At 42.3% G+C, this 21365-nt stretch overlaps 1 protein-coding gene across 24 annotated transcripts in view; it reads left to right on the top strand.

The window, feature by feature from the left end:
- The window catches only part of Trpm3 (transient receptor potential cation channel subfamily M member 3), a 298633-nt gene that overhangs the window by 216929 nt on the left and 60339 nt on the right, over window positions 1-21365 (top strand). For 21 of the 24 annotated variants that reach the window (XM_048332551.1, XM_048332600.1, XM_048332675.1 and 18 more), the window contains 6 exons: window positions 248-537; window positions 1092-1320; window positions 3992-4159; window positions 9378-9518; window positions 14527-14655; window positions 20811-21062. In XM_048332551.1, coding sequence (XP_048188508.1) covers window positions 248-537; window positions 1092-1320; window positions 3992-4159; window positions 9378-9518; window positions 14527-14655; window positions 20811-21062 — 1209 coding nt within the window. Of the gene's footprint in view, window positions 1-247; window positions 538-1091; window positions 1321-3991; window positions 4160-9377; window positions 9519-14526; window positions 14656-20810; window positions 21063-21365 lie in introns of those variants that run through there. The other 3 variants (XR_007208826.1, XR_007208828.1, XM_048332708.1) reach the window with 2 other exon arrangements.

Consider the following 21365-nt stretch of genomic DNA (forward strand, 5'->3'; position numbering starts at 1 on the left):
GGCTTAAAAAAAAATAACAATTTTAACTGCAGTATAAACTGACATGTGCCCGTAGACATGTGTATGCGTTTGCCTTATTTTAAAAGTAGCCATAGATGCGCTTGTGAGTTCTTTAAGAATAGCAGCGGCTCTGGTTTATTTCAGTGTTGCTCCAAGAAGTGAACCAGTGGAAGAAATACAATACATAGTAATGAACTGAACTGATTCATTCGCAACTCAGCCTGGGTGTGTTTCTCTAAACTTGCAGGATGATATTCCCTTGAGGAGAGGAAGGAAGACCACCAAGAAGCGTGAAGAAGAGGTGGACATTGATCTGGATGACCCTGAGATCAACCACTTCCCTTTCCCTTTCCATGAGCTGATGGTGTGGGCCGTCCTCATGAAGAGGCAGAAGATGGCCCTGTTCTTCTGGCAGCATGGCGAGGAGGCCATGGCCAAGGCCCTGGTGGCCTGTAAACTCTGCAAAGCCATGGCTCATGAGGCCTCGGAGAACGACATGGTTGATGACATTTCTCAGGAGCTGAACCACAACTCCAGGTTGGCCAGGAAATGGGGAGGACATGAGGGAGAAGGGATGGTGGATGCCATAAAAGTTTAAGGGGATGCAGTACCATTCCAACAGTGCACTCAGACTTTGGGCACGATTAACCACTATTGTGCATATTGCTATAAAGAATGGTACCCTAAGAGCGAGGTCCTGTTATCATGCACTTTGTTCAACTCAGGAAATGAGGAGCTGAGTAAGTAACTTGAGTAAAACCACACAGTTGTGGTTAGCCAGGTTGGGATTTCCACATGAGGTCTGTTACAGTAAGAAGACATACTACATTCTCATCATTGACTGATCTTCCTAGATCATTCATATGCCTAGAATTTGGAGTCCTGAATGCAGAGATCATTCCTTGTTTGACTTCCATCCTTAGATCTCTCAACATAGGATCTGACATATAGTGGATGTTGGATGCATGGATTTATGAATAGAGTAGACCTCAAATGAAACAACTACACACAGTAACTACCCTTTGTAGCTAGCCAGTAGGTGTAAGTCTCCACATTGGTCTGAGGACTCTTCTACATATTCTCTCTTTCAGAGACTTTGGCCAGCTGGCTGTGGAACTTTTGGACCAGTCCTATAAGCAGGATGAGCAGCTGGCCATGAAACTACTGACATATGAGTTGAAGAACTGGAGCAATGCTACGTGCCTGCAGTTGGCTGTGGCTGCCAAGCACCGTGATTTCATTGCACACACGTGCAGTCAGATGTTACTCACCGACATGTGGATGGGCCGGCTTCGCATGCGCAAGAACTCAGGCCTCAAGGTCAGCCTGCCCAAGAAGGCCCTGTGAAAGTCTAGGGGAGTAGGGCTTCACATAAAAATCTGCAGTGGCATTAGGGGCTCTTTTATCTCAAGGATATGGTGCTTAATTGCAGATGTTCATCAAACCTTTTTGTGAAGTATCTTTATTTTCATATAGATGCTGAGACATTTCCCTATCCCAAATCTCTAAAGATAGTGCTTACTATTGGTATTTTTCAAAAGATCCAAAAGTGAAGGTCATGTATAGGTACCACGGGTCCTTGTGCCATTTGCTTGAAGATTCTCACTCAGGCCAGCATTTACCATGTAGCTGCCTGACCTGTGGCTGTGCTATAAGACATGCTGTAAGACCATGCTCTGACCAGATGTGTTTCAGAACATTTTAAACTTTCTCATAAAATAAAACTGAGGTTCATTTCTATGTCAAGACTTTGCCACATAATCCTGATCTATTCTCTTTTTCTTTTGATGGTGTAGGGAAATCAAAACTCACATTGCCATTGAATCATATCCCCAGCTTTCAACCTTCTCTTAACAAATTTCCACTATGCAATATGATATTATACCTGTAATCCTCACGTCATTCATTAGATCTCCAAACTTACTCTTCCTGTGAGTCTGAAACTTTTACCTTTTTACCACGGCTGTATTGAACACTCCCTATTCTTCTCCATCCTTCCCCAGGCTCTTCCCCAGTCCAGCCCAAGCCACAGAAGCATTCTATAAAGTGGGTCATGGACAACATTCCACAGACGCATGGTAGTGACTGCCAATCTTGGCTACAGGCAGGAAGCCAAGACAGGTCCTAGTTCTTAGGACAGGGTGTCAAGTGCCCAGAAGCTGCCAGCATGCCACCTGAGCCACCATAGACCTGCCAGAATTCAGGGTCATTGCTGTTCCTTTGCCCTGACTGCTCTAGGGTCCCCATGAGCATTTTGAGCCCTGTCTCACAACTTGAGCATCATTTGTTTAAGTTATTATTACTAAGTAGTTGTACAAAGGGGTTACAATCCCATAAGTCCAATTATGAGTACATTGCTCCTTGGCCGATGTCATTCCCTTCTTCCATTCTTCCCCATTTTCCTCCTCCCTTTCCTTTCTTCAAGTTACATAGTTCAGCTTTCATACAATGTGCCTTGAATATGACTGCATTTGCTCACCCTTCTTCCTTCCACTTGTGTGCCCCCACCTTTGTCCTCCTCCCAGTAAAACATGTTTGCACTTCGTTGTATTCATTTTGATAAACAGTTCACTAGCTATTACACCTTTGGATTCCTCTCCCAAGTCTATCATTAGTCTGTTTTTGTATAAATGTATTGAGCCCTGAATATGTTATTGTGCATATCGTGTTTTTTAGATCTCGTTTCCACATATAAGAGAAAGCATGCACCATTTGTGTCTCTGAGCCTGAATTACTTCACTTTTGAACATCATTTTTTTCTGTGTGTATGTGCTTGTCCTGGGTCTTGAATTCAGAGCCTGAGCTGTCCCTGAACTCTTTTGCTCAAGGCTAGCAGAGCCATTGCTCCACTTCCAGCTTTTTCGGTAGTTTATTGGAGATCATTCTCACCAACTTTCCCACCAGGGCTGGCTTCAAACCACAATCCTCTGGTCTCAGCCTCCTGAGTAACTAGGATTACAGGCATGTCTGCCACTAGCACCTGGCTCTTCAGCATCATTTTTACTGACCCTTCATTATCTCATTGAGCCCCTTGCTTTGGTGCAGTGTTTTCAGAGAGGCTCATCTTCACAAGAATCATGCTAGGATTGAGGGAAGTATGAGAAGTCATGGAAACACAAGTCAGACATTACTGTTCCCAATCAGAAACACACTTGCTCAATCACAATGGAGAACATTTGGTGGTTCTCCTCACATACAGATGCTCAGATGCACATGTATTTATATGGGAACGAAATGTTGTGCTGCCCCTCCTAAAGTTTCTGTGCAAGGATGAATACAGAGCTGGTGGGGAGAGGGGTTCTGTTGTACAGTCTCAAATGCTCTACAGTAAATAATATGCTTTCCTACATGTATTCTTTCAGGGTCAGCTTCGAACAACTGACAATTCATTTCTTCACTGAAGTTTAAAAATTAAATTATCTTTAAGTAAAGATATAAAGGCATTTCAGTTCAACTTATTCATTTATGAGCACAACACATCTTGATGCGTATCACCTTTTCCATCATTCTCCCCCATCTCCAACCCCACTCATTCTCTCACTCAAGTTACCATTTTCACACACAACAATATTAATTCACAGAGATAATCAGGCAACACGTCAGCTATACTTGACATGCTAGCAAACGAATGCCAGTAGACATATGTATGACTAGCCAAATGCTGTTTAAAGGCTAAATGGAAATCGTGAATCTTTCCTGCTTTTGCTTTGAATAACATCTCTTTTTTCCCTCTTTTTTTCTCCCATACAAATGGGTACTAGTAGGGTAAGGTGTGTTTGAGGAAAATAAAAATTTCTCTGCTGGGACAAAGTAACCCTCTTCACATAAATGTGTTTATTCAGATGCTCAGGTCCCCACCCAGAGCGTACAACACCTGTGTACACTCACACACATGCGCACATATACACCAGAGGCCCTCTGATTCTAAGCAACCATCCTAATCGTAATCCTTTAAATGTGATTATTATTATTATCATTATTATTACTTTAGGTAATTCTGGGAATTCTACTTCCTCCTTCAATTCTCAGCTTGGAGTTCAAGAACAAAGATGACATGCCTTATATGACTCAGGCCCAAGAGATCCATCTCCAAGAGAAGGAGCCAGAAGAACCAGAGAAGCCCACAAAGGAAAAAGAAGAAGAAGACATGGAACTGACAGTAAGAAAAGACTATTCCAGTGGTTTCCCTTGGCAGAATTCTTAATTCACTCTTCCTGTTGTTGATAGGGCTTAGTAAGCCTTGAGGTCAGACAGCTGTCTCACAGCTTCCCACCAGGTTTAATCACGTGTATTCTTGTACGTTCTGGGAAAAGACTGTCAGAGAATTGTCCTGTTTATGCACACACACACACACACACACACACACACACACACACACACACACACACACACCCCAAAATGGGCCCAATTACTTGCCAAACATTTCAGCCAGTCAATGATACAGACAACCAAATGAAATCCAGAACAGTTGCTCCTAAATTTTCCAGGCAAGCCAAGGTGTATAAACAACTAGATGACAGGGAAGTCTTAGCACAAGAGAAAAAAGGAGAATCCATGATCTGGGAGCAGCCAGCTTTTCTAAACTAGAACTGTTTTGCTGGTCAGAAGCTATGCTTGCATCTGTCTTTGAGGTTAGGCTCACAAAAACAGAGCACTAATTGAATTTTGAGGTTTGTATGGGAAGCTTTTCTTGGTTTTTCCTGGGGTAATTATAGAACATGGGTGCTTTGTTCTGCAGAAGGAATGGGACAGCTGCTCATCGGACAGCTTCCCACAACCCCCAGCCTGAGCAGCGTGACTGCCACTGGCTTATGTCCAAAAGCTAAATATATCCCGTGCTATGAAAGGGACAAACAAGGCTTCATATCTTGGGAGCTATCGAGCACCAGCTTCCTAAGGACTGTCTTGAGGTGCCTTGCCCTCTCCACCACCCTGGCCAGTGGCCGGAGCAGTAATGTCCCAGAAGGAACTGGGAGAGGAGACAACGAAAATTGGTTTTGCTCAGGTGACAAAAGGACTTTGCATTTATTCGCCTGGTGAGACCAACCTGGGGATTGTTCTTCCTCCAGGTACAAAATAATGTCTTTGCAGTCGGCCATTTCTACAGGTTTATTTACAGACACAACCCCTGAGTCATGGAAGGAAAGGCCAACTTTTGTTTCAGTTGCAGATCTTTATTGAAATCTGTTACAACACCCTTATCACCTCTGTGTTAACATCAGGAACTACCTTTCCTAAAGATTTTTACCATAATTTTGGCCGCTGAACCCCTTCTAAAAGGAGAAATGATATCTTAAGCATTGGTAGAAACATAGCTTACAATAATACTGACTCTTTATTGAGTATTTCAGCAGAAAGGTAGAGTGTGAGCTCTGGAGTCAGCATTCTTTGCCAACCACCAAATCCCTGCCTAACCTTGAGCACGATTTCATACCCGCTAAAGTAGGAATAATTTTGTCTGCCTCACAGGTGATCATGGTACTTTTGTTGTTATTATTTATTTGTGTATGTGTGTGTGTGTGTGTGTGTGTGTGTGTGTGTGTGTGTGTATACTAGCACTAGGGCTTGAATTCAGGACAGACATGATGTCCTTTAGTCCTAAAGGACATCATGTCTGTCCTGTTAGCTTTTTTGCTCAAGACTAGTGCTCTGCCACCTTAGTCACAGCTCTGTTTCACTTCTGACTTTTTGGTGTTTAACTGGATGTGAGAGTCACATAGACTTTCCTGCCCAGGCTGGCTTCAAATCTCGATCTTCAGATCTCAGCCTCCTGAGAAGCTAGGATTATAGGCATGAGCCACCAGTGCCCAACAGTTGTTTGGGTTCTAAAGTGCACATGTAAACCACCGAGACTGGCATGCTTACACACTGATAAATATTCACTAATATTTTTAAACAGCTCCAAACACTCTATATTCATGCTCATGGAACCCTCATATCAGACACAAGAGATAGGCAGTATTATGACACACAAGAAAGTTGGAACTCAGATTAAATTGTGAAGCTGAAGGTAGGCATACAGATTTTCATTGGCAGCTCTGTTAGCCAGTAGTTAACTGAATTTCTTCCTCATTGTGCATGGAAATGTGTAGCAAGTTTGTCTTATGACCTAGTAAAGAAAGTGATGTTCACCCTCATAAGTCAAGCATGGCATGGACTTAACATTTAAACATATGTCCTAGGAAGACAGCCAGGAGTTAAATCTGAATTCTCCATGGTTGGGTTTCAAAGAGAAACACAAAAGGAGGAGCTCACCCTGCTCATCCCAGAGCTCTGTAGTTCTGGTCTTTCAAGAAACCACAATAAAAGATGTCTCTCTAGTCTGAGAGCAAAGGTCCTTGCCAAAGAAGGGAGCTGGCCCTGTTCACTGAGAACTTAAGTAGGGACAGGACAAGACAGAATTTCCTGAGCTTATTCTGTCTAGGCTGAGAATACAAGAAGGAGAAAAAGAGGAAGGAGGGAACTTGTGGACTGAAGGTTCTCAGGGTGGGACATGGATTGTCTTGAAAGAAGAGCCTGCTGAGCCTGGAAAATTCTATCTTTGCCTGGGCTCTAGTTGGTAGCTAACCCAGACAGAATTGGTGAGAGCAGTTTGTTGATACCTTGTTCCCTTCATAGGACTGATATTTGATCTGATCCTCTCTTGGAATCAGACATCCTTTGGCCCTTCCAAAAATATCAACCTCAGCTTGCTTCATCTTTATAGCCCCTAAAAGCTTAGTTTATCTCAAAGGATCTTTCTCCATACCGATGTCTGTGTCAAAGGTTTTAAAGTCCATACTGCTCCATTAAATTTCTACTTTAAGTCATGCCAAAAGAACTCATGGGGGGGAGGGGGGAAGTGAGGGAAAAATGAAGGATGAGGTAACAAGTTGGATAAGAAATGTACTCACTGACTTACATATGAAACTGTAACCCCTCTGTACTTCACTTTGACAATCAAGAAAAGAAAAAGTAAAAAAAAAAAAAAAACCAGCTAAAAAAAAGAAATATTTGGCAATGGGGAAAAGAAATCAACTTCAGCAAGTTCAGTTAAGGCTAGACTTAATGTAATACAAAAGCACTTTACTAACGCCCACTAAATATGGGCCTTTTATAAATGCATCTACTTTGGAATATAGGTGAATAATAATGAAAAAACAAGTTGTAATGATGTATTCGCATTTTGCCCATATAACCAAGTAAGTGTTCCACTTTGTACTTTACCTAATAATGTCCCATCATGCTTAGTACCTCAGAGCAGCTTTATAGCTCACTGTCCCTAGAGGTTACACCAAAATGTGATCCCTAAAGATGCCTATCTAAAGATATCAATCTGAGCTGAGAGCCAGTAATCCTAGTAAGGAGACTGAGATCTGAGAATCATGGTTCCAAGCTAACCTGAGCAGGAAAACCTATGAAGCTCTTATCTCCAAATTAACTACCAGAAAGCCAGAAGTGGTCCTGTGGTTCAAAGTGGTAGAGCACTAGCCTTGAGTGAAAAAGCTCAGGGACTATACCTAGGCCATGAGTTCAAGCCTCATAAGTGACAAAAAAAAATCTAATCTGTCCTTCCATTCATCTCATTCTATCTCCAAATGGTATTGCATAGCAAGCATAGAAATTGACAGAAGCACTGTTATTTTCTATGAATGTATAAACTCTAAAAGGAAAAATATAATGTATCAGTGATTCAGGATTATGGGTCTATTACACGGGGTCATCATGAAAATTGATTATGCTCACTGATAAAATAAATGAGTTTAGATAAGCTTTAGAATATAATCTGATCTAGTCTTTAACTGAAGGTAATTTTCTAGCCAGTATCTCAAAAAAATAGAAGCTATTTTATCTAAAAAATCCTAATGTCAAAAGATAAGTCATTTGTGATTGTCATATATTTGAATGAAGTTGTTCAAATCACCTCATTTCCTATTTGAAGTAGTCGTTATTTGAGGCAATGATTGAAGTAGTTGAAAGTAATATCTGTATATTTTGGTAGAATGGCTTGAAAATGAAATCATTATTGTTGCTGATCTCTGTCCTCATCTTTAATATTAACTTAAATTAATTAGATCCATCAGCTTAAAATACATATGCCCGAGCATTTGGTCCCAAATCTTATCAGTCCTTATAATGCCTTATCCAGTTTTTCACATTTAATAAAAATCTCATTTTCCATCATTGTGGAATTAACCTGATCTTAGAACAATACCAAAGAATCGGTAGCTAAGTCAGCTGTCAACAATAGTGACACATTTTTTCCTCTGGTGAAAGATCCTACTAGGTCATTTCAATGGAGAGTACTGAGCAGGCCTAACATTATGTTGAAGGCAAGTTAAGTGAGAAGGGATTAAGTATCAAATGTTAAGTGATTTCTAAACAAACTCTATGGCAGAAGCTCTTATTAGTTCTATTTTGCAGATAAAGAAACTCAGACAGGGCCATGTACCAGTGGCCCATGCCTATAATCCTAGCTACTCGGGCAGCTAAGATCTGAGGATCACAGTTCAAAGCCAGCCTGGCCAGGGAAATCCAGGAGACTCTTATCTCCAATTAACCATCAGGAAAAAAAAATGGAAGTAGTGCTGTGGCTCAAGTGGTAGAGTGCTAGCCCTGAGCTGAAGGGCTCAGGGATAGCACCCAGGCCCAGAATTCAAGCCCCATGACCAACAAAAAGAAGAAGGAGGAGGAGGAGGGGGAGGGGGAGGGGGAGGGGGAGGGGGAGGGGGAGGGGGAGGGGGGAGGGAAAGGGGGAGGAGGAGGAGGAGGAGGAGGAGGAGGAGGAGGAGGAGGAAGAGGAGGAGGAGGAGGAGGAAGAGGAGGAAAAAAAGAGAAAAGAAGCTCTCAGACAGGCTAAAACAACTTGCCCAAGGAGCCACAGAATCCCCTTTGGATGGACTAGCATGGAATTCTTCATTATTAGAATCTTCAGCCATGTCTGAAGTGTTCAGTCACTTGCTGTTCAAATAAACTTCTGTCTGCTTTCTCCCAGGTTCTTTATCTTCTCTTTGCAATATTAAATCATTATTGGAGATGTAACTGAGATGGTGTAGAGAAGAGCATAAATCCATTCTTATGTTCTTGTTTTTGTTTCTTGAGATAGAGTTCTCACTAGGTAGCTCAGACTGGCTTGGAATTCATGGTTCTCTTGTTTCAACCTCTCAAGTGCTGGTATTACAGGCATACACTGCCATGCCAGGAAATAGATGCATTCTTAAGCAGATCTCCAACAGCTTGGAGAAAAGGACCTCTACAGGTTAAGCCTGTTAACTGGTCTTAGGTCTTATGAACTCTCAGGGTCTGTGAGCAGCCTTTCTTAATCTGTAAAAAGGGCATACTGAAAGGAATGCTCTGCAGAGTCCTGACTTGATGGTGTTGGTTCTCTTCCACTGTAGGCAATGTTAGGAAGAAACAGTGGGGAGTCTTCCAGGAAGAAGGATGAAGAAGAAGTTCAGAGCCGGCACCGGTTAATCCCCCTGGGCAGAAAAATCTATGAATTCTACAATGCACCCATCGTGAAGTTCTGGTTCTACACTGTAAGCACTTTGCCTTTTCTCTTTCCTAAGCAACAGCCACAAGGGCCTGCATCCATTGTGCATGCACCTGTAGGGTTTTCACTGCAAGTCTGTGTATCATAGGTGCAAGAATCAAAGCTCCATGACCTTGCTTTCCCAATAGCTTTGCAAGAGTAATTCTGGACTTTGTTAGTCAGCTCTCATAGGCTACCTTTCTCTGCTTTAGAGAAAAGAAAAGAAAAATGTACATGTGAGAATGAATAGAAATAGATGTGAGAGGAGTATGAATTGAGTCTAGCAGAAAAACAGATGTCTGTCTACAAAATACGTCCCTGTTCTGGACAGGTCAGATGCTCAGTTTAGATGTGAGTCTGGACTTGGGAGAATACTTGGCACAGTGTGCAGTGTGGAAGTCACACAAGCACAGAATGGCAGCATACATGTGTAATTACTCCCAACCTGATAGTGCCATCACACACACTTTTCTCAGACACAATGGAACATTCAACTCAAAGCAATAGCTCCTTCCTCACAGCAACCTTCAATCCTAGCAGACCTTGTTCAGTGTGTACCTTCTACAAACACTTCCTGCCTACAAATCCATGGGCTGAATTGGCCTTTGGTGTGGTAGAAAGGGCTGGAGTACCCGCTTTCACTTCTCCCTATCATTGATTCTTTACCTTTAAGGTAACCCTGGTTCAGGTCATGTCTGATTCTCTGCAGCCAGTGGAGCTGCTTCAGTTAAAGGCTGGTACAACTAGCACCCAATGGAGTCCGCAACAGGACAATCTAGCTCTGACACCAAGGTGATTTAAGTGACTCTAGGAGGTCCTTTTTGGTGTGATCCTATAGGTTAACACTAAGCACTGACTTGAAATCAGGGTTTCACAACCCAGCACTATTGATATTTTAGGCAGGTAAATTCTTTGTTGGAGGCCTTTGTAAATTCTTTGTGTTAGGCAGAGGCCTGTAGTACTCCAAGGATGACAACATCAGATCTGATGTTGCCATTTATCCCCTTGTGGGAGCAAATTGCCACCAATTGAAAACAATTTAAAGGATTGGCTCTTGGTTTTTTCTTTAAAAGATAGTCTTTTAAAAGACCACTAAAACATAAATTTTACATTTATTTTTATTAAAGTAAAATTTTCAAGTGTATTAATGTTCATTTTATAAAAGCCCCCCACCCAAACAACTGAGGTATGCAAAACTCTTTGCTAGTTCTACATTTTCTACAGCTCTCCATCATTTTTATCAGGTACAAAATGGCATAGTGAGAGAAAGCATGGGGTCTTCAGAGAGACAGAGGGGTGGGAAGGCCATTCATGTGACTTGTACCATGTGACCTCATTTTGTCCATAGTTCCCTTAAGGTGGGGACAATATCAGTAGTTGCTTGGTAGGGTTTTGTGAATATAAAATGTGTTAAAGTATGCTAAGCAAAATGGCACTGTAACTATGTTTATTCCTCAGTCACATTGAGTAAGGATAGGTAATCATTTTCTATTTTCTCTCCCCTCCACAAAGATAATAGTGTCATTTATTAAGCACCTATAGTGTTTGAGAAAACTACATAGATATTTTCTACTTCTTCTTGTTTCTCTTTCTCCTCTTCATTTTCCTCCTCCTCCTCTTCATACTCCTTTCTTTCCCTCTCTCCTCCTCCTCCTTATTCTTCTTTTTCTTTTCTTTTTCCTTCTTTTACTTTTTGTTTCTGACTGTTTGAAACACGATCTCACTATTGTATCCCAGGCTAACCTCAAACTTAAAATCCTCCTGCCTCAGCCTCCTGAGGGCTAGTGTAATAGCTATACACCACCACAGCAAGTTCCAGATGCTTTTCAAATACTCTCCCTAATCCTAACAATAATTTTAACAAGATGACACGTGTACCGTCATATATCCATATCTGTCCTTCCACTTATATTATGCTGCCTTCACCTAGAATAGAACTTGCCAAGGAACAAACTTCAGTCTAAATCCATGCCTGCTGTTGTGGCCTGCAAGCTCACTATCCTTTTTGATGTTTTTATTTCCTTTTCAGTGCTGATGATAGAACCGAAGGCCTCATGCATGCTAGCTAGGCAAGTACACTACCACCGAACTGTATTCCCAGCCTCTATTTTTCCTATTTTGATATGTCCAAAATAAATAGGTCCAAACCCTATTTTGTGACACCTGAAAGGCATTTGGAATTCAAATTCCAGTGTCTAGAGATAAAAATGCATTGGAACAGAGGCAAACTCACTTTACCCGTAGCCTGGCTGCTCTTGTGCTAATGATAAAGTTGACTACTGGCTATAAAAAGATCTCTCGGCCTGAAAAGCCTTAAAAAGCTAACTCACTGGACCTTGGCAGAAGAAAATGGCAGATGCTGAGATGAAAAAAAGTCACTAAAGGTAATCATGCCAAGGATCTTATATGAACAGAGTCGCCTCCCTACTCATTCTTCCTAGCCATCTGTTCTCCTTTCTCGATCCATGTTTAGTATTACAGCAGTTTAGTTCCTTGATTCACTTGATACACATTCACCACCCTATGGTTGTCAGTCAACAAACTGCCCAGACCTTTGGTTCTCAGCCTTGGTTCCACAACAGAATCGCCTAAAGCAATGGGTTTTATTGTTTCTTTTTTGTTTGTTCATTTTTCTCACTAGGTATCCTAGGCTAGCCTTGCATAATAATCCTGCTACCTTGGCCTTACATGTGCTGAGATTACAAGCATGTATCCCTATACCTAGCCTCTGAAACACTGCTAAAAACAGAACACCTGGACTCCATTCCCAGGGGCTTTGATGTCACTTGTCTGGGCATAGCCAGGGCATCAGGATATTTCAGAACTCTCTGGGTGGTTTTCATGAGCCCCAGGGCAGAAATTAGGGTTCTAAAATCTCTGATGGGAAGGAATTTCTTTAGAGTTACATATAGACACTTCTGGGGTGGGAGAGAGGGCTGTATGGAGAGAAGGGGGGAAGGGGGAAAGAAAAGCAAGCAGGAAAAGATGGGATTTCAAGGCAGATCGACAGAATATAAAAATATACTGTAGAGTTTTAACTTCAGGATTCCTGTCTCTGTATTTTGCATAACAGTGCTTATGGGAACTACAGAGTGAATTGCCAGTGTAATATGATGGGAAACAAAACCATGTGAACCAAATTACAATTTTGAACTAATTTTTTTTAACAGTAACCTACCTGACTGCAAGAAAACTTTCCTGAGAGATTGTTTTGATTTGCTAATGATATTGAAGAGGAGGAGGGGAGGGAGCTTCTAGGCACAGATTAGCAAGACAGTCCTGGGTTGGGGCTGAAGCATGAGCTCAGCTGAGCCTCAGCAGCTGCATAATTCACTCTCTGTCCTCTTTTGCCCTCTGTTTTCACATGTGATGTCATTTAACTCCAACACAGTCTCACCTTTCAAGAGAGGAGAGAATGACTGGGGATGTAGCTCAGTGGTAGAGCAGTTGCCTAGCATGCATGAGCCTTGGGCCCAGTTCCCAAACACAAAGAAGTAAAGAGAAGTGGAAGAATAAGGTGCCATGGTTTTGTCTGCAAGGATGTTGTCAATGCAATAGAGCATCCAAGATATCTTTGATTGGTATTTAGAATTTAAGCTGTGTGCTGCTACTGCACACCTGTAATCCTAGCTACTTAGGAAGCTAAGATTTGAGGGTTGAGGTTCAAAGCCAACCTGGGAAGGAAAAATCCATGACACTTTTATCTCCAGTTAACCACCAAAGAAGCTGGAGGATGTGTGGCTTAAATGGTAGAACACTAGCCTAGAGCACAAAAGCTCAGGGACATTACCCAGGCCCGGAGATCAAGCCCCAGGATCCAAAATTTTTCTATTTATTTATCAAAAAGTGAGGAGAGGGAGGGAGGAGCCCCATCAGGAGATAAAGAGGTATCTGCCCAGTTCCCTCTGTACCTGCCAGCCAGGAACACCGCTTCTTCTACCCTCGGATGCCTCCACAGCCCCAACATGTCTCCATCCTTTTACCCACATGGTATTCTGTTCTTGTCACATGGCCCTGGAAGTGTGCAGGATATTTCAATAAACTGGCTCTGAGTTCCTGCTTATGGACCCCGAGGGCAGCATATGTACCTTGGCTCAACTTGAGGCGCTGGCTAGAGAAGATTCCGCATAAGTTTTCTCATGCAAGAGCCTCACCAGTTCTCCACTCCACTCACCTTGACACCACTGGGTCTTCCAGTGCCAGGTGCCAAATTGATCCCTGAGGAGCCCATCATTCCACACTCTGGCCAGTCTCATCAAGATTCAACCACTAGGTGCTACAGCTCATGAGGATTAAAGCCCACACTGGACCACAGCAGGCCACACAGACCCATGCCTTTCTTTATATTGTTTTATATCAAAGAAGCAGAAATAAAAAAACAAATATTCCATCTTGTGTATGGTAGGCTGGAATTACAATGTAAAATATGTAAAACCTTCCCAGAGTACCAAGAAATCAAGGATTTTTAAGATAGTAGAAGAAAAAAAAAATGGGACAGGACAGCAGTAAAGAATGAAGTGGGACCTTGAGATAAAACCTGGGCTGTTTTCATATGGTCTAACCAATTTGTATTATTACCTATGTCTCCCTTTCCTTCTCATGGACATTTAGTCTGCTTGATATTCAGATAAAAATCTACTATATTGCCGTCAGTCAGCAGTCTCAGGTTCATGCCTGCACACAAGCAGCTCTGAGTTTGCCTTCTTAGCCAGGAGACACAAAACTCTAGTTAACTGCAAAACCAAGTCAGGAATGATGACACATAAGGTACAAAGTACAGATCAGTGAGACTGTGCATATTTGCCCCAGAGACAAATGTAAGGGTCAAAGGAAAATTTGCATGGTAAATGATTTCAAATATTATAAGATTTTCTTTTCCATTTGAATTTCGAGAGTTTTAAGCTTTTGTTAGAAGTTCTCTGTCTCCTCTGTTGACCTTGCTGTATGGTGGTCTTGCATGAAGCCAGGATTCCAGGGCCTCCACAGCCATAGTTCCATATTGTATTTCTTTACAGCTGGCATATATTGGATATCTGATGCTCTTCAACTATATCGTGTTAGTGAAGATGGAGCGCTGGCCTTCCACTCAGGAATGGATCGTCATTTCCTATATTTTCACCCTGGGAATAGAAAAAATGAGAGAGGTAAATGCTTCATAAAGGAAAATATAGAAGGAAGGGGGTGGTATGTTATATTTGCGGATGGAGGGAAGAAGGGGATATTTGGGATCCAAATTAAACCAGAAAAAATTTTATCTAACTCTGCTAAGGGATGTTTCTTTCCTGTTTGACAAACCCGGAGAGGCTTCACAAGGTGAGTTAAGCCATTTTCTACTCACATAGCTTTTGCCCCAAGACATCCTCTATGTGTCTTCCACATCATTTGCACCTCTCTTTACTCATCCCAATAAACATGACTTTTAAATTTTTGCTATTTTAACTCCCACTTCAACCCCTAATTCTGCATCTCTTTGAACACAGTCTACCAAGACCAATATCCTCTCTCCAAATTGTGTTTTAGCAACTCCAGAAGGGATTCAACTGTCATTTCTCAATTTAATTTATTCTCTGGTTGATTCCTTCTCAACATTAACCATGTACCTGCTAGGCACCAGTCATTCTACCAGCCCCAAGAATCACCAAAGCAAATTCAAACACAGTTCTGGTCCTTCAGGGTGAGGTTGTGGGGTCATTCATTCAGTCCTTCATCCTTATGACCTTATGAGGAGCCATCCTCATGCCACTCTAAAATGATTTGCTTGAAACCAAAGCCATCCTACAAGACAATGTTGTTCTAGCTATATAGCATTTGGGAAAAGGTGAAAATATAGAGATAGTAAATAGATCCATGATTACCAGGATTGAGATGAATGTAGGGAGATCACATGAACTGTTTGGGGCATGAAAACTTTCTGTATGATACTACACTGTAGATACATTTGTCAAACCCCATAGAAAGGACACCACCAAGAGTGAGAGCCAATGAAAGCTAAGAATCCAGATTGAAGAAATTGATCCTCAGTTTATGTCTATGTAGGAGGACAGAGGGGAATATGGGAAATTTCTGTAACTTCCTCTCAATTTTGTTTCAAATTCTAAAATGGCTCTAAAAACAATAATAAAATAGTTAATTTTTTTTTAAGAGAAAGAAAGCTAATTCTCTATGGGCTCTTCCATTTTCAAGAGCTTCCAAAGTGAATGGGATTAAACAAGACTCCACAAGAGGGCTCTGCAACCTTGCTCAACACTTTCTGCAAACTCCTATTTCACTAGAGGAAGGAGTCAGGGAAGGAAGCTGGAGAGGCCATCCTGACTTCTCTCCATCTTCCCTAGAACTGCAGTGCACAGGAAAGGCTTTTTAAAATTTATTTGCTTGTTTTAGGAAAGGCGCCAATCACGTCCATTGCAGCTCTAAGAGCTTGAGAACAAGGAAAAAGAAAATCCCCACAAACACACCCTTCCTTCATCCCTGAGACAGGGTTAGTGGTCCCTGCCTTCTTGAAAGCCACCTCTACAATGTTCTACAGACAACTACAGGCAAAAAGATATTCCCAAAGGCTGGAATATCTGTTTGATGTCATTGTTCAGGGATCATGGAAAACAACAAAATAAGATTTTTAAAAAACTCCTCTCTATTCAGATCTCTTTTCTTTGGTGTTTCTTGAACTTGGAGATATCTTAACTAGTGTTTTTCCCATCCTGGGAACCTAGGAATATTCTAGTATACTTTTTTTTTCCTCTATAATAGTTTAGAGAATAGTACAGGGTCTAGTAGAGTAAGCACTCTACTAGTAAGCTATAACCCCCCCCCCACACACACACCTATTCTTATTTTATAAAGGATTGGATTAAATTAAACACAAACAAACGCATTGGAATGGATTTGGATGTTCCAACCAGTTGTCCACACACCAAGATCTTCCCATTCATAGTACCTTCTGCTTCTCCACCAGAGCTGTGCATTTCCTGTTTGTAAACTACAAAACAGTAATAAATGTGCTTGGCTCTTTGTGAAGCTCCCTGAGCCCCGAGCCTGCCCCTCCTCGAGGCCCTGGAGCGCTGTGCAGTGCCAGCTGGCGCTCTTGCCCAGACACATATTCCTTCCCCATGATAAGCAGAAGAGGGAAAGACTGGAGCACAGAGATTGGAGGCTCTCCAGGGACTAGGCTGGAAGAAGACAGGGAGCAGCCTGTACTCCACAGACTGTTCTAGTAGAGGCTGCCAAGCAGGCAGGCCGCCAGAAACCTCCAGGCCTGGTTATCCATTTCTTCCGAAGTGGAGTGTCATAGCTGGGAAGGCAGGACTTCTGAGGCTAGGTTCAGGAAGAGGTCAGCTGAAGCAACCTTGCTTCTGAGGAAGCTGTGGGGAGTCAGACTATGACCCAACATTGTCCCTGACCTTTCCCTCTATGACCTTTTCCTTCTCGCCCGGTGTCCCTGACCTGCACTCAGTCAGAAGACTGAGAGTGATGGTTGCCAGAGGTTCCAGCCTTCCTGCGTCTTCCCAGTCAACACAAAAGCCTCAGATGCAAAATCCTGGAAACATGGAAAGAGTGTGCACACTTCTGTGCCTTCCCAGCATACATAAGGAAGGTTTTGTGGTTTTTACAGGCTGCCCTCCCACTCCATCACCGCATACTTCTTTGCCTGTAGTCACCAGAGGCAGCCATAGTAATCCCTTCATAGCAGATCTCACAGCACTGTTTACTATGCCTGAGTAGACATGATCTCATCTGGGTTTTTCTCCCCACAACTCTGGGAGGTCAACAGCATGGCTGTAATGCAACTCCGCTTTACAGCTATGGGAACGCAGACTCAGGGGATTTATTGTTTTTGTGTCTTCCAGTTAGAAAAGAGGGCTAGTTCTGAATCCAGTTGGATGTCTGAGATTTGCTCCTCTTTACCTTCCCCATGATGCTTTGCAGGGTCACAGGATACTAAAAGCAGGTGCCAAAGGGCTACTCAAGAGGTGAAAGAGCAGAGTGAGGGATGCTTGACCCTTTGACTCCTGCTTTCTCTCCACCTGCTCTACTTTCCTCTTTTTCTTTAATATTGACACTTCACAAAAACAAAGAACAAGTTTTCCATATTTAAAAATTATACCGTAACCCTCAATGGTTAGCAGTTTTAACAGGGTAGAGGAAAGGTTTAGAAAAGCATTGTCCTCTTGGCAGAACAGGGCTTCTCCCATATAGACAGAGACTTTTTTTTCCTAGTTAAGATGGAGCCAGAGGATAAGAAGCCATCAGGACACCACTAGCTGCAGGAATAGGCTAGGACAGTGACTCTCAGATGAGAGTCAGCAGCGTGGCCCACTCACTGGCCAGGAAGGTAGATCCTCAGCCCCATCCTAGGACTGCTGAAGCAGGAGTTCAGGGCCCAGCCACCTGTGTTTCCACCTGTGATGTTGATATACAATGATGATTACAAACCTCTGTGCTAGTGCTTAAGTGGTGGGAATTACAGAGGATAGAGAATGGGGCTGCCAAGTAGCCCTTGGTATCTTGTTCAACCTTAGAATCCCCCAAACTCCTTCCTCAGTATTTCAGATCAAGGAGGAGATGTAGAGTGGACATAAAGATTCAAAGAACTAGCTGCTGGGCTGGGAATGTGGCTTAGTGGTATAGTGCTTGCCTAGCTTGCATGAAGCCCTGGATTCGATTCCTCAGCACCACAAACACAGAAAAAGACAGCAGTGGTGTTGTGGCTCAAGTGGTAGAACACTAACCTTGAGCACAGAGAGGTTCAGGGACAGGGCCCAGGCCCTGAGCTCAAGCCCCAGAACCGGCAAAGCTAAAGTAAAAGAAGTAGCTGCTGCTGCTGATAGACAACCCTGTCTTTCCTCCCTTTGAGAGGTCTTGAATGAGAGGAGGGGGAATCATGGCTTAAAGACATGGAACCTGAAGGTAAATGTCAGAGACTTTTGAAAGTTGCCCTGTTGCACAGTGCTACTAAGAGGGGTTCCTGGCTTCTCACATCCTGTGGCAGACGATGGTGCAGGACTGGTGGAGCTTCTGATTATGATGTCTGAACCAGCGGGGGTGGGGGGTATATGAAGGGATGTGAAGTGAGTCCACAACAAGGATTATGACGTTTCCTCTATTTGTAATGGAAGCTTAAGTATGCAGTTATTATAATTTACTTAAGTTGCTATGCAGATGTACAGTTCCTCGTGTGGGGTAGCCCTGGTAGATATAAAGTAAATAAAGAGCTCTACTTTGGCTAGGTATAGTAATGCACACATGTAATCCCCGATACTCAGGAGGCTGAGGTAAGAAGACTTAAAGCTTGGGGCCAATCTAGGCAACTAACAAGACCCTGTCTCAATTTTTTTAAATAAAAGAACTAAAATATATGCAGAACTAAAAAAAATTACATTCCTCCAAAACAAAACCACAAAGAACCAATAGCCCCCTCAACAAGTGGGCTAAAGACTTAAAAAGAGACTTCTCTGATGAGGAAATGAGAATGGCCAAGAGACATATGAAAAAGTGCTCTACATCACTGGCCATAAAAGAAATGCAAATCAAAACAACATTGAGATTCCATCTCACCCCAGTAAGAATGTCCTATATCAAGAAAACTAACAATAACAAAAGTTGGAGGGGATGTGGCCAAAAGGGAACCCTACTTCATTGTTGGTGGGAATGTAAACTGGTTCAGCCACTCTGGAAAACGGTATGGAGAATCCTCAGAAAGCTAAACATAGAGTTCCCCTATGACCCAACAGCCCCACTTTTGGGCATCTACCCAAAAGACCACAAACAAGAACACACTAGGGCTGGGGATATAGCCTAGTGGCAAGAGTGCCTGCCTCGGATACACGAGGCCCTAGGTTCGATTCCCCAGCACCACATATACAGAAAACGGCCAGAAGCGGCGCTGTGGCTCAAGTGGCAGAGTGCTAGCCTTGAGTGGGAAGAAGCCAGGGACAGTGCTCAGGCCCTGAGTCCAAGGCCCACGACTGGCCAAAAAAAAAAAAAAAAAAAAAAAAACAAGAACACACTAAAGCCACCAGCACAACAATGTTCATCGCAGCACAATTTGTCATAGCTAAAATATGGAACCAACCCAGATGCCCCTCAGTAGACGAATGGATCAGGAAAATGTGGTACATATACACAATGGAATTTTATGCCTCTATCAGAAAGAATGACATTGCCCCATTCGTAAGGAAATGGAAGGACTTGGAAAAAATTATACTAAGTGAAGTGAGCCAGACCCAAAGAAACATGGACTTTATGGTCTCCCTCATAAAGAATAATTAGCACAGGTTTAGGCTAGTCACAGCAGAGGATCACAAGAGCCCAATAGCTATACCCTTATGAACACATAAGATGATGCTAAGTGAAATGAACTCCATGTTATGGAAATGACTGTTATATCACTGTTGTAATTACATTCAACATGCCATGTGAAACCGTAGCTTATATTGTTGATGATTCTCTTGTATCCCCTTCCTGTGGTTGTACCTGTACTATCACTGTATCTTATCTGAATACATTGGAAACCATGTATACTGGTATTAGAATTAGGGAAGGGAAAGGGAATACCAAAATCGAGAGACACAGGATAAAAAGACAAACAACTACAAAAGCAATACTTGCAAAACTGTTTGGTGTAAATCAACTGAACAATTCATGGGGGGAGAGGAAAAGGGGGAGGGGAGAGGGGGGAATGAAGGAGGAGGTAACAAACAGTACAAGAAATGTACCAATGCCTAACATATGAAACTGTAACCTCTTTGTACATCAGTTTGACAATAAAAATTTTAAAAAAATTAAAGGGCTGGAGATGTAGTTTCATGGTAAAGCCTTTATACAGTATGAGGCCCTAGATCAATTGCCAGGTACTGTGAAGTAAAATAGAACAGAATAAAATTAAGCTATTATAGCAATTAAGCTATATAAGAGACTTGGCAGCAGAAAGTAGAGATAAAAAGTAGAGGTAAAAAGTGGTTGATTAGGTTATCTATATGATAGGAATTTTTGAAGCAAGAGAAAAACAGAATTCTCCTAGAGGCATGGCCCAAGTAACCAAATATGGTGGAACTGTTTATCAGAATGGAGGAAGATCTGGGGAGAAGATCAGCAATGTATTATATCTAAACAATGGTACAGGAAAACCCATTGTGTGTCAGAATTCTAGTCAACATAAAGATTTGACTCTGTTGTATACTCATAGCATGCAAGCTTCCCAGTCATTGCAGTACCTGCTATCAGCTAACAGACCAAGCACTTTCTGAGGGGCAGAAAATGTAGGTAGAAACCCCAACTCACCCTACCCTTTCCTACTTTGTAGATTCTGATGTCAGAACCAGGCAAGCTGCTACAGAAAGTGAAAGTGTGGCTGCAAGAGTACTGGAATGTCACCGACCTCATCGCCATCCTCCTGTTCTCTGTTGGAATGATCCTTCGGCTTCAAGACCAGCCCTTCAGGAGTGATGGCAGGGTCATCTATTGTGTGAACATCATTTATTGGTACATCCGTTTACTAGACATCTTCGGTGTGAACAAATATCTAGGTCCTTACGTAATGATGATTGGGAAAATGGTAAGCAAAACTTTCTGATTCCAAGCTAAAGTTCTCAGGGAAGAGTTGTGATAATAGGAAGAGAAACGGAATGTATTTGGACCTGCTGACTATATCCATACACAAAAGCTGGAAATATTAATCATTAGCAACTTGTTTGCAAACTGAAAAATAGGTAAAGATCATTTCTTTTGTGCCAGGCATCGGCCCAGTTCTTGAATACACATAGATTGAAAAGGAAGGAAGGAAAAGAGGGAAGGAGGAAGGGAGGGAGGAAAGGAGGGAAGGAGGGAATCAAGACATGTGTAAACTACAAAAGAAGCA

The sequence above is a fragment of the Perognathus longimembris genome, chromosome 1 (genome assembly GCF_023159225.1).
Source record: "Perognathus longimembris pacificus isolate PPM17 chromosome 1, ASM2315922v1, whole genome shotgun sequence".
Lineage (NCBI taxonomy): Eukaryota > Metazoa > Chordata > Mammalia > Rodentia > Heteromyidae > Perognathus > Perognathus longimembris.